This window comes from Elephantulus edwardii, unplaced genomic scaffold (genome assembly GCF_000299155.1).
Source record: "Elephantulus edwardii isolate Elephantulus edwardi_28Jun2011 unplaced genomic scaffold, EleEdw1.0 scaffold00063, whole genome shotgun sequence".
NCBI lineage: Eukaryota > Metazoa > Chordata > Mammalia > Macroscelidea > Macroscelididae > Elephantulus > Elephantulus edwardii.
The window spans coordinates 14329791-14342123 of NW_006399813.1; the positions used below are offsets into that span (position 1 = coordinate 14329791).

At 38.4% G+C, this 12333-nt stretch overlaps 1 protein-coding gene across 2 annotated transcripts in view; it reads right to left on the reverse strand.

Annotated features, from left to right (window-relative positions):
• The window catches only part of KCNH1 (potassium voltage-gated channel, subfamily H (eag-related), member 1), a 717114-nt gene that overhangs the window by 656663 nt on the left and 48118 nt on the right, over nt 1-12333 (reverse strand). For both annotated transcript variants that reach the window (XM_006887955.1, XM_006887954.1), the window contains exon 3: nt 1025-1131. In XM_006887955.1, the coding sequence (XP_006888017.1) occupies nt 1025-1131 (107 nt within the window). The remainder of the gene's footprint in view (nt 1-1024; nt 1132-12333) is intronic.

Below are 12333 nucleotides of genomic sequence, written 5' to 3' on the forward strand. Positions count from 1 at the left end.
GGAGGGGGGTGGGCGGGGAGAAGGGTGCAACAATGAATTAATGGAATTCCAAAATCTCTGTAGATGTTCATTGAAATGAAAAATAAATAAATTAAAAAATTTTTAAAAACACATTTAATTAGGTGTCTCCTGATATTATCTTCCATGCCAGGCACTGTGGAGATAGATACAAAGATGAATTAAAGGTGCAAAAAACTAGCTTTTGGCAACAAGAGGAAAAGATGCCCTTTCTGATTTTATTTAAAACATTTTATCACCACACACACAGAGACAGGCAAAGATGAATTGAATAAAACAGGATTTCTGTCTTATCTTCAACTTCTCTCTAAAATAGTTGTGTCTACAAGTGCCTTAAGCCAAAAGCTCATCACAGGAAAAACAAAGAGAAGAAAAGCAAGATTAAGAAGTCTTAGCTGATGTCTTAGTTATCTAGCACCGTTAGAAGAGAAACACCGCTGTGGATGGCTTTTAAAAAAAATAGAAATTTGTTTTCTCTCAGAAGTCTGAAGATGCCATCTCTAGAGAAGACTCTCTCTCTGTAGTCTCTGGAGCAAAGTCTTTGACTCTATAAGCTTCTGCTTCTGGGCAATTTTTCCCTGGCAAGGTGTCTGTCTCCTGCCTTCTTTGTTTAATCTCTTTTACATCCCAACAGAGTTGACTCATGCTACAATTTACACTAATCCTGCCTCATTAAAAGACAAATCTATTCCCAAAAGGGATTATAACTGGAGGCATAGACATTTGGATTTACAATATATATCTCGTGGGGACACAACTTAATCTATTTAACCGTTGTTTAGTGACCATTTCAACACATATCTAGGAGAAAGAGTATACCTGATTAACCCATACTATTTTCCCCAACATGCACAATAGCCTCAAGTAACAACATTCAGCTGATGTGAGAAAAGAAATATCATAACAGCAACAAAAACAAAAACAAAAAACAGCAACAGAAAAAGAAGGTAACTTTTACTATTCCAAGGGCATAAAGGAAAGGGTTCCTAGTGATTTGAATACTCACTGTTTTTCTTGTACATCAAAATTTCAAAGGAATTCATCTCATAGTTCTCAAATGTTTGTCGCACCTTTTCAATTGTGTCTTTATCAGTCAGCTCTCCATACATAAAACTGTGAAGCAACAAGAGTGTAAGTTAGGTTAATGAGTATTTTTTATTTTACAAATCCATGTTAAATATATTTTCCTCTATCTAGCACTGTGCTAGGTGCTACAGAATATACACCTAAAAGGAATGAAAATATTAATTAATTCAAGGAAGATTCGTTGATTCAACTGTGAGCAATATTCCATCTCTGTTCCTATAAAAAACTAATAATCTACTGAGAGATACTTGTTGTTGTTGTTAAGTGGCATCGAGTCACAGGCGACTCATAGCGACCCTATGAAGGAGAGTCCTCGACACTTGGGTGCCTTTCATCCTCTCTCCAGCTGAGAGATACTAGCAAGTGTAAAACAAGACTATCAGTGCTACAATGTAAGTGCGTGTGAGGAGATACTGAACACACATAACAGGAACAGAGGACTGACTAAAATGTTCAAGGGAAGTCTCATCATGAGCAGAGACATCTAAAGAGTAGGTATAAATACACTTTAAAAAGGTGGAAGAACACTGCAAGTAAAATATGGGCATGTGCAAAGGTACTGGGGTTAGAGTTCTGTTAATTCTAGAACCTGAAAGTGATTCAATTCATTATGGCTGGAATAAAGAATATGGAAAAATTTGGCAAGCAATAATATAAAGGAGTAAGCAGAGCCCAGGTCACAGAAGAGATCACACAGTGTAAACCCTGCAAAGTAATTTAAACATCATCCCCTCAATAGTGGGAAAACACTGGAAAGGTTTTGTTTTGGTTGGTTTTCCCGGGGGCGGGGGGCGGGTAGGGGTTAACACCAGAAGGTTTTAAGCAAAAAAGTAAATAGTCTTAATTGAATTTTAGAAATGCAACTTTGTCAGGTTTCTTGTCAAGTGTGGACAGAGGAAATCTGGGCCATGGACTTTTCTTTTTCTAATTCCCAATAAGAGAGCTCTCATGGCCAAGTCCATAAGGAGTCACACTGCTAACAGGAAGATGGTGGAACCATCAGCTGCTCAGAGGAAGAGAGATAGGCAATCTCCTCTTAGCTATTCACAGCCTCAGAAAAAAGACTGGAAGGTCAGCTATGGTCTGTTCCAGCTCAACAGCAGTGAGTTTAATTCCCAGTAAGATAAGCAAAAGAAAAAAATTGGGGAGTCTGAAATAATCCAGCCATCAGAGGAGAAAATGAGGGCAATCAAATCCTCTAAACTTTAAGAAAGAGACAATTCAGTGATCAGTGAATTTCCCACCTGATCCCCATCCCTCCAAGAAAATAGCAGCATTAGGAATGGGTATAAAAAAAATGAGCTAGTAAAATCCTGTAAGTGCTTATCAATACACTGGCTTACTACTTAAAGACAAGTATACTAGGGAGTAAACCAACACCATGGAGCGATAAAAGAGAGGAAACCTTTAGATAGCAGAATGTAGCTCCCTACACACACTGGCTTCCAGCAGAGGTGAACATGCACAGGACTCTATTTCTTGGAATCCACAAAGAATTAGGAAATAAGACATACTTAGGTATTAAAGTATGTCCCTCTAGGAATAGAATACACCTGCACCTAGACAGAGTGAATTTTAACATAGGACAGCAACATTTGAGGAGGGAGGAAGCCATCTCAGTAGGGCAAGGAAGTCCACAGTGAGGACAAAACCTGCCTACAGACCCATCAGACATATCCCCTGCCCACTTCAGACCTTCTTGCTACAATAACAAGGAAGTACAGAAACTAACCTCTCAAGTCTCAGGTAATGTTAAGAGCAGTAACACTCATCCTTGCTGTAGAGTTGATTCCAACTCATAGTGATACCATAGGACAGAGTGGAATGTCCCTAAAGGATTCCAAGGGCGTAAAGCTTCACAGAAACAGATTGTTCCATCTTTCTCCCATGGAGCATCTGGGAAGTTTGAACCTCTAACCATTTGGTTAGCTGAAAAAGTCTTTGACAACTGCCCCACTAGGACTCCATAAGAACAGTGGTGTACGTCAGATAGACATTGAGGAAACCTCTGACACTAAGACCTGTAGCCACTCTTTGAGCCTAGAACTGAACTCAATCTTGTGGTACTACAACTTTCAGCCAAACAGTAGCAGACTTATATATATAGTGAGCATTAACACTAGGAAGGTACTCAGAAGACTCAACCATACAGGATCATAAAGACAGCATTTTCCCAGAGATAAAGACCAGAATAAAAGAGAGACAGAAAAGATACAACCCTCATGCACATCTTTCCTAATTTTAAATGATGCAGTGTTTAATTGCTCTTTGGACAACTGCTTCTTGGTTGTTGTATATAGGTTTCTCATGAGCACAGTTCAGTGCTCTGGGATTCTCATTCTTTTCAACCTTAGTCATAATTTGTTGTGATCCATACAGTCAAATGCTTTTGCATAGTCAAGAAAACACAAGTATATCTTCCTTGTATTTTCTGCTCTAAGTCATGATCCGTCTGGCATCAGCAGTGATATCCTTGGTGCCATGTCCTCTTCTGAATCCAGCTTGAATTTCTGGCAGTTTCCTATCAATTACTGTTCTATCCTTTTTTTTAAGTAATTTTCAGCAAGATTTTACTTGCATGTGACATCAGTGATACTGTTGTTCAATAATTTCTATACTCTATTGGATCTCTTAATTTTAGAATAAAAACATATACAGATACGCAGTCATTAGATCTTCCAAATCCCTTGGCTTAGGCTAGAGCATGTTCTTAACATAGGCTAGAACATGTTTGTTGAAATGCATCAGTTGGTATCCCTTCAATTCCTGGACCTTTATTTGTTGTCAATGTCTTCAGTGCAGCTTAATCTTCTATGAATATCATTGGTTCTTTACTATATGCTACTTCTTGAAATGGCTCAATGTAAATGAACTCTTTTTGGTACAGTGATTCTATGTATTCCTCCCATCTTCTTTTAATGATTCCTGCCTCATTCAAGATTACACCCACATAATTCTTCAGTACTGAAACTTGGTGCTTAAATTTCTTCTCCGGGTTTTCAGCTTAGGAAATGCTGAAGATGTTCTTTGTTGCTTCTTGAGAGATGTTATAACTGATGGTTGTCACTGTATCAATCTCATGGATCCACTGTTTTAGAGTCAATTCTAATAGGCTCATAGAATAGGACCCTACATAAGATTTCCTTGTCTGTATATTAATGGGAGTCAACTGTTCTTCCTCCTCCCCTAAATCCACTGATAGATTCAAAGTGCTGACTTCTAGTTTAGCAGTACAACAAGCAACACACTATACCACTTACACTTATCACATATAGCGCCTTGACTTTAGGTTATGCTTTTTACCCATAAACCAGGAAAAGAAATACTGAAATTCCCATATTATCTTTAGAATAAAAGAAAGGTGCAACCACAGCAGCACTACCTGAGAACAAGAACACTTGTCCCAGGAGTTAAAACTTACTCTATTACCCTTTGATTCCACAAGCTTACCAGAGGGCTTTTTTAATACCCTCCTACTTTCTCTGAGTTCATTTGTTAGATTTTTGTTGTTGTTATGTGTCATCGAGTTGTTTGCAACTCATAGCGACCCTATGTACAAGACCCTAAATGCCGTTCTATCCTGTGTCAACTTCGCCGTCTCAAACACATTCATTCCCACCACTCCACTAACAGAATTGATCCATCTCATCAAGGGTCTTCTTCTCCTGTGCCATCCCTCCACTCTCCCAAACATGATGTCCCTCTCCAAGGACCAGTCCCTCCTTGCAACATGCCCAAGGTATGTCAGACTAACCTTCAGAATCCTTGACTCCAGGGAACATTCTGGCTTCACCCTCTCCAGGACAAACCTGTTTGTTCTCCTAGCAGTCCACGGTATATTCAACACTCTTCTCCAGCACCACACCTCAAAGGCATCAATTCTCTTTCTATCAACCTTATTCACTGTTCAACTCTCTGATGCATAGCACGTAATTGCAAAGACTATAGCCTGGGTCAGGAGTACCTTAGTCTGCAGCCTGATGTCATTGCACTTCAGTATTCTTGAGAGGTCCCTCACAGCTGACTTTACCAATGCAATTCGTCTCCTGATTTCCTGGCTGCTGTTACCAAGAGTGTTGACTGTGGAGCCAAGTAAACGAAAACTGTTAACTATCTCAATCTCTTCACCATCCATTTGTTAGATAAGTGACTTTATTTTAAGTGAATGAAGGGGGTTGTGGTTGTTGTTGCTGTTGTGTGTCATTAAGTCACCTTCAACTCATAGAGGCCCTAGGTACTATTTGTACATAGCTCTGAACTGTGCCCTATCCTGAACCAACCTCACTAAACATTGACACATCTACCCCTATTAACCACAGTTATCATGTTTATCCATTTCATCCGGAGTGTTCCTCTCCTACACTATCCCTCCACACTTCCAAGCATAACATCCTTCTCCAAAGATTGGTCCCTCGGTCACATGCCTAAAGTATGTGAGATGGAGCTTCAAAATCTTTGCCTTCAAGGAGCAACTTGGTTTCACCATCTCCAGGACACATTTATTTATCTTCTTGGCTGTTCAATATTCTTCTTCAACACCACAACTCCAAGACATGGATTCTTCTCCTGTCATCTTTAGTCATTGTCCAGCTCTCTGGTGAATAGCAAGTAAGTGCAAAGACCTTGGCCTGGATCAGGTATACCTTAATCTCTAGACTGATATTGTTGCTCTTTAGCATTCTGGAGAGGTCCTTTGCACTAGATTTTTTTCTAAAGCAACTCATCTTTTTATTTCCTGACTACTGGTACCAAGAGTATTGACTAAAGAGTTGAGCAAACTGAAATTGTTTACAACCTCAATCTCTTCTCCATCTATCATGGTACTGCCAATTGGCCCAGTGGTGAGAATCTTTGTCTTCTAGATGTTGAGTTTTCAATCTATATTTAAGACTACAGTCCTTGACCTTCTGCAGCAAATGCTTCAGCCCTCTTCAGTTTCAGCAAGAAAGATTGTGTCATCTATTTAACGCAAGTTGTATATGAGTCTTCTTCCAATCCTGATGCCACACTCCTTCTCATAAAGTCCAGCATACCAAATGATCTGTTCCACAGATAGACTGAAAATGTATGGAAACAGGACACATTCCTGACACACTCCCTTCTTGATTTTGAAGCACGCAGCGTTTCCTTGCTCTGTTCTGAGTACTGCTTCCTGATCCAAGTATAGATTTTGCATGAGTACAATCAAGTGTTCTGGGATTCCCCTTCTTCTCAACATTAGTGCAATTTGTCAAATTTGCCACTGTCAAATGCCTTTGCATAATCAATGAAACACAGATAAACATTCCTCTGGTACACTGTGCTCTCAGCCAAGATACATCTGACATTGGCTATGATGTCCACAGTGCCTCAGCCTCTTCTAAATCCAGCTTATATTTCTAGTAGTTCTCTCTCAGTGTACTGTGCCAATCATCTTTTTAATCCTCTTCAGCAAGATTTTGCTTATGTGTCATATTAGTGATGCTGTTTGATAATTTTTACATTGTGCTGAGTCACCTTATTTTGGAATGGGAATAAATACAGATCTCTTCCAGTCAGCCAGCCAGGTAGTTGTCTTGTGTATTTTTTGGCACAGCTTGGTGAGCACATCCAAGGCTGTGTCTGTTTGTTGAAATATGCCAGTTGCTATTCCATCAATTCCTGGGACCTTATTTCTTGTTTATTCCTTCAGAGCAGCTTGAACTTTCCCCTTCATAATCATTGCCTCTTGATCATATGTTGTTTCATTAAATTCTTCTGTGTCAGCCAATTATTTTTGTTACAGTGACTCTGTATTCCTTCCATCTTTTTTTAATTATTATACTAGTTTATTTTAAAAATTCAAATACATTGTTTTTCACACCAGTTCTTTCCCCCCATTTCCTTCATGCCCACCCCCCATCAAATTGTGTGACACCATGATTAGTCTTGTCACCCCACCTTCCACTCTCCCCGCCTTGGATCCTCCTTCCATCTTCTTTTTTTATTTTTATTTTAAGAAAAATTTAATTTACAAAATAGATCAAGAACTACAACATTTCAACAGCAAAACAGAAAAAAAAAATAAAGCAGAAGACTTGAGTAAACATTTCTCCAAAGAAGAGACACAAATGGTCAATAAGCACATAAGAAGATGGTCAACACAGTCATTGTTATTATTAGGTGCCACCAAGTGATTTGGGACTCATAACTACACTACGTACAACAGAGTAAAACACTGCTCAGTCCTACACCAGCCTCACAAGCTTTTCTAGGTTTGAGCCATTGTTCCAACCATTGTCATAGTCCATCTTGTTGAAGATCTTCCTCTTTAGTTCACTGACCTTCCACTTTACCACACATGTCCTCTTTGTCTTTCCAAAGTGGATGAAACTAACTTCCTTTTCTTTCTTTTTTTCAGTTGAGATTTTAATGAATGTTGATAAAGAACTTAGATTTCCATTCATTCATTCACTGTTGCACATTTTCCTCCTTGCCCCCACCCCCAGTTAGCTTTTCTCTTTGAAAAAAAATTATTTCATTGTTGTACGATTCCCCACCCCAACCCAGTCCACTTTACTATTCAGCTCTTATTCTGAACTGTTATCATACAAATAATACCTAATCATATATTCTTTTTAAGCAGTTATTTACCTCATCTGTTTCCATGCAGGGTACATTATTTATCCCCTCTTTTTTTAGTTTCCTCCTAACACTGATGTCAGTCCTGTTTTACAACAGTGGCATTATGTAGTATTTGTCCTTTTGTGACTGAGATAGTTCACTCAGCATAATGTCTTCCAATGTATAATAACTCCCACTTTGTAAAATATTTTATTAGGTCCTTGTTTTTCAGTGCTGCATAGTATTCCACTGTGTGACTATACCACAGCTTCTCTATCCATTAGTTTGTTGATGGGCACTTCAGTTGTTTCCATCTCCTTCCATTTTCTTTTGATGCTTCCTGGATCATTCAATATTCTGCAAATAGTATCCTTTATTGCAATACAAGACTTGCATTTGTTCTTCAGTTTGTGCAGCTTAAGGAATGCTGTGTGAGTTCATCTCTTTTTATTTTCTGACTCCAGCTTAATGCATATTTAATTATAACACTTAACTTTGTCTTCTTGAGCTGCCCTTTCAAAGTATCTGTTAAGCTCTTTAACTTCTTGATTTCTTCCCTTTGCTTTGGCTTCTCAGCATTCTTGTGCAGTATACAGAGTCTCTTCTAACATCTATACTGTTTCCTCTTCCTCCTCTGTCCTTGTAATGATCTTTTCTGTTCTTCATGGGTGATATTCACACAGTTCATCTGGTCTATATTTATGAGTGTTAAGGACCTTGAACTTGTTCTTGCAATAGTTTTTTTTAATTCCAGTGGGATAGATTAAAGGTTGAATTTCGGCTCTTGTGGATTAGCTTTCTTTGGCTTCTGTTTGAACTTTCATATGTGTAGTTGATGGTCTGTTCCACAATCAACACATGGACTAGTTTTCACAGCAGAAATTGAACTTCTCCAACAACTCTTTCCACAGAAGTAATCAATCTGATTTCTGTGCAGACCGTTAAGTGAGGGCCATATTTATACTTTCTGTTTGTGCTTCTTATAAAAGGTATTTGCAATTAGTAAATCATTGATTGTATAAAATTCAATATCTCCAGCCTCGATTCTATCACCAAGGACCTGTTTTCCCATGACTGATCCTTATTTCTTGTTCTCAACTTTTCCATCCCAGTTACTTACTATTTTATTATTATTATTATTATTATTATTATTATTATTATTATTAATACATCATGGTTGCACGTTAGATCTATTTTCAACTGCAAAAGTTGGTAGCAATCATCTATTTCCTCCTCTTTGGCTCTGGTTGTTGGTCTATATATTTGAATGATAGTGGTATTAACTGGTCTTCCTTGTATGTGTATGGATATTACCCTATCAGTTACAACACTGTATTTCAAGATGAACATAGAGATAGTCTTTTTAACTCTGAATTTGAACTCATTTTTCCTCACTTTTTCATCTCTGGCACAATAGTTCATATGATTGTCTGAGTCAAAATGTCCCCTTCCAATTCATCTCAGCTCACAAATGCCTAATATGTCAATATTTGTGTGTTCCATTTCTTCCATAGTAATGTCAAATTTTCCTACATTCATACTTCTCACATTCCACATTCCAGTTACTAGTGTCTGCTTACAACTGTTTCTCCTCCCTTGTGCTTCAAGGGCTCAGCCTCTGGTGCTATATCTGATAGTCTAATCTGACTGTTAATCCACAATTAATATACTTGGTACCAGCACTCTAGAAATAAGGAAACGCATTGCACTTAGAAAAACTGTAGTTAGGGACTTCTCTAAATTATCAAGGAATAAGATTGTCAGTTTAAGGACTAAAGTGTGTCTGATTCAGGCTATGGTCTTTTCACTCACTTGCTATACATCTGAGAGCTGGACAATGAATCAGGATGAACAGAAGAAGAATTGATACCTTTGAGCTGTGGTGTTGTAGTTGTTTTTGTTGATTGCCATTGAATCAAGCACAATTCATAATGACCCTATGGACAAAAAGGCCTGAAGCCTTTCTGTAACTATTGTCATTTCTACAAGTTCATAGAGTTTCCAGAGGCTTGTGGTTTAGGTAGTGGATGCCACTCCTGCTTCCAAACCTGTCTTAAACTGGAAGCTCCACCAAACACTGTAAGCCATGGGCAGCCATTATGGCATTTGACTTCCCAATGGCACAAGGCTCATCATTACAGCAAACCCAGATTATATCAGCACAGCAAATTGACAAAAGAGTGCTGTACAACTTAGAAGAATGCTAAATTACAATATATGTAGATTAATTATCTCAACTTATTAATAACATCTTTCAATATTTTTACAACAAATTATAAATAATATTTTAATCCTGTTCTTGTTATACATAGAATTACATATAACAATAGTGATAATCTTTTACTTTCAATAATAATGGTGCATATTTTCGTTTAAATCATCTGCATCCACTATGAATTATAAACATGAGGATATTGTTAAGCATATTAACTGAGAAAGCAAATATTCATAGGTCTTTACATTCATCTCAGGAATTTACTAATTAATAGATATGGTGTAGTATTGTAGAAGAGCATTAAATATCCCATGAACGGCCAAAAGAACAAACTAACATGTCTTGGAGAGGGTGCAGGACAGTGCTCTTTGAAGGCAAAAACGATGAGGCTTCACCTCACATACTTTGAGCATGTTGCTAATAGGGGCTATTCTTTGGAGAGGGGCATGTTGCTCAGAAAGGTAGAAGGTCAAAGGAGAGGAAGACCCTCAGCCAGGTGGATTGACACAGTGACTGCTGCAATGGGCTCTAAATGTATCAGGAGGCGGGAGGATGACACAGGATAGGACAACAGCATTCAGATCTGTTGTTCATAGGGTTGTTGTGGGTTGTACATGGCTACATGGTACCTAACAACAACAAAAACAATCTATGTGTACTTTATTGTTCATAGGTGTTTTCAAAGCCCTGTTAGTTTGGAAGAGAATGGCCACTTCTTCTTTCTAGTCTGTCTTAATTTAGATTCTCAGATTTAGAACAACAGCTGACAGACAAGCATTTTACCCAAAAGAACAGATGGAGGACACTTCTCTATTACAGAGTAACTAATGATTCCATGTTGGTCCCTTCCCCTTTTGGTGTGTGTGTCTTCATTTCATACCCCATCCCTCACTTCACCAGCATCCTCTTCCATCCCTTACCTAGCATGGCCAAGATCTCCCTCCTGCCTCCTCCTAGCCAAATCTTGATATGATGGCTTGGGTCTCAATATCTGTGATGAAGCTGCTGTGATTCCTTACTTTGTGTCTCCGGCTGCTACTGTTCCCTCATCCTGCTGCCAGTCTCTTGAGAATTTAGGAGACTCTAGGTCCCAACTGCTTTAAATAAGAGGCTCCCAGCCCTCAATTGACTGTTAGTCAATAGGGCCTGCCTTTCCAGCTCCCAGTTGCTTTAAATAAGAGGGTGCTAGCCCTCAAACAACTGTTAATTAAAAAAAGTCACCCTTTCTGGGTCCCAACTGCTCTATATAAGAGACTCCAAGCCCCCTACTGACTTCATAAAAAGGCCCACCTTCTGGGTCCCAACAAATGATTTAAAAAAAGAAGCTCCCAGCTCCCAACCAACTATGTAAAAGGCCTGCTTTCTGGGTCCAAGCTGCTTTAAAAAAGAGGCTCCAAGCCACTAACAAATTGTTAAAGAAAAAGACCCACCTTCCAGGTCCCAACTGCTTTAAATAAGAGGCTTTCAGTCTCTAACTGATTTAATCAAAATGCTACATATTTTAGAAATGTACGATGAATAACAGTGACAGAGAAGAATTGATGCCCTAGAGCTGTGGCTTTGGAGAAAAGTATTGAATATTCCAAGAATTGCCAAAAGAACTTGGAGAAAGTGTAGCCAGAGTGCACCTTGAAGACAAAGATGATAAAGCTTTGCCTAACATACTTTAGGTATGTTGCTAGCAGAGGCTATTTCCTGGAGAGGAATATCATGCTTGGAAAGGTGGAAGGTCAATGAAAGAAAGAAAGACCCTCAACCATGAAGATTGATATAGTAACTGTCACAGTGGAACCTAGTGTGTTTAAAAGTGTGAGGATGGCATAGGATAAAACATGGCTCAGATCTGTTGTTCATAGGGTCACTGTGGGTCATACTTGACTCAATGGCACCTAACAACAACAAAAATCTTGAAAATCTAAAAAGTAATAAAACAGACACATTTATAACACATTTAGTACATCTAAAGGTACCTTCCTGACTTAATACTATAAAAATGCAGCTTATGAAAGCAGAAGTCTATGCCTAGTTCAGGCAGAGTTTACATCTGGATTTGGTAGGTTTGAGAAATTTATTTCACTTATGCAAACATCACTGATGACAGAAAACTGAAGAAGGCGAACAGAGAAAGAAGCTGAGGTGTGGCCCAGCAGGACACTATGGGGGCATGGTAGGAGTTCAGTGCAACACTTGAAGATGCTTTGAAAGAATGTCTGTAACACCAATACTTAGAAGATACAGAAACTATGCTCTTAGTATAATTTGCCTCAGCATTTGAATTAGAGATTACATAGAGGGATAATAGTATAAACTGGAAAACTACTGCTTCTCTTCTTTTTTGCTGATAAAAGAAATTTAGCTAAAGAAAAACTTCATTATTAAGATCCTTGACCCCAACATCATATTTCTATTCTAAAATGTTCATTTTTTTAAAT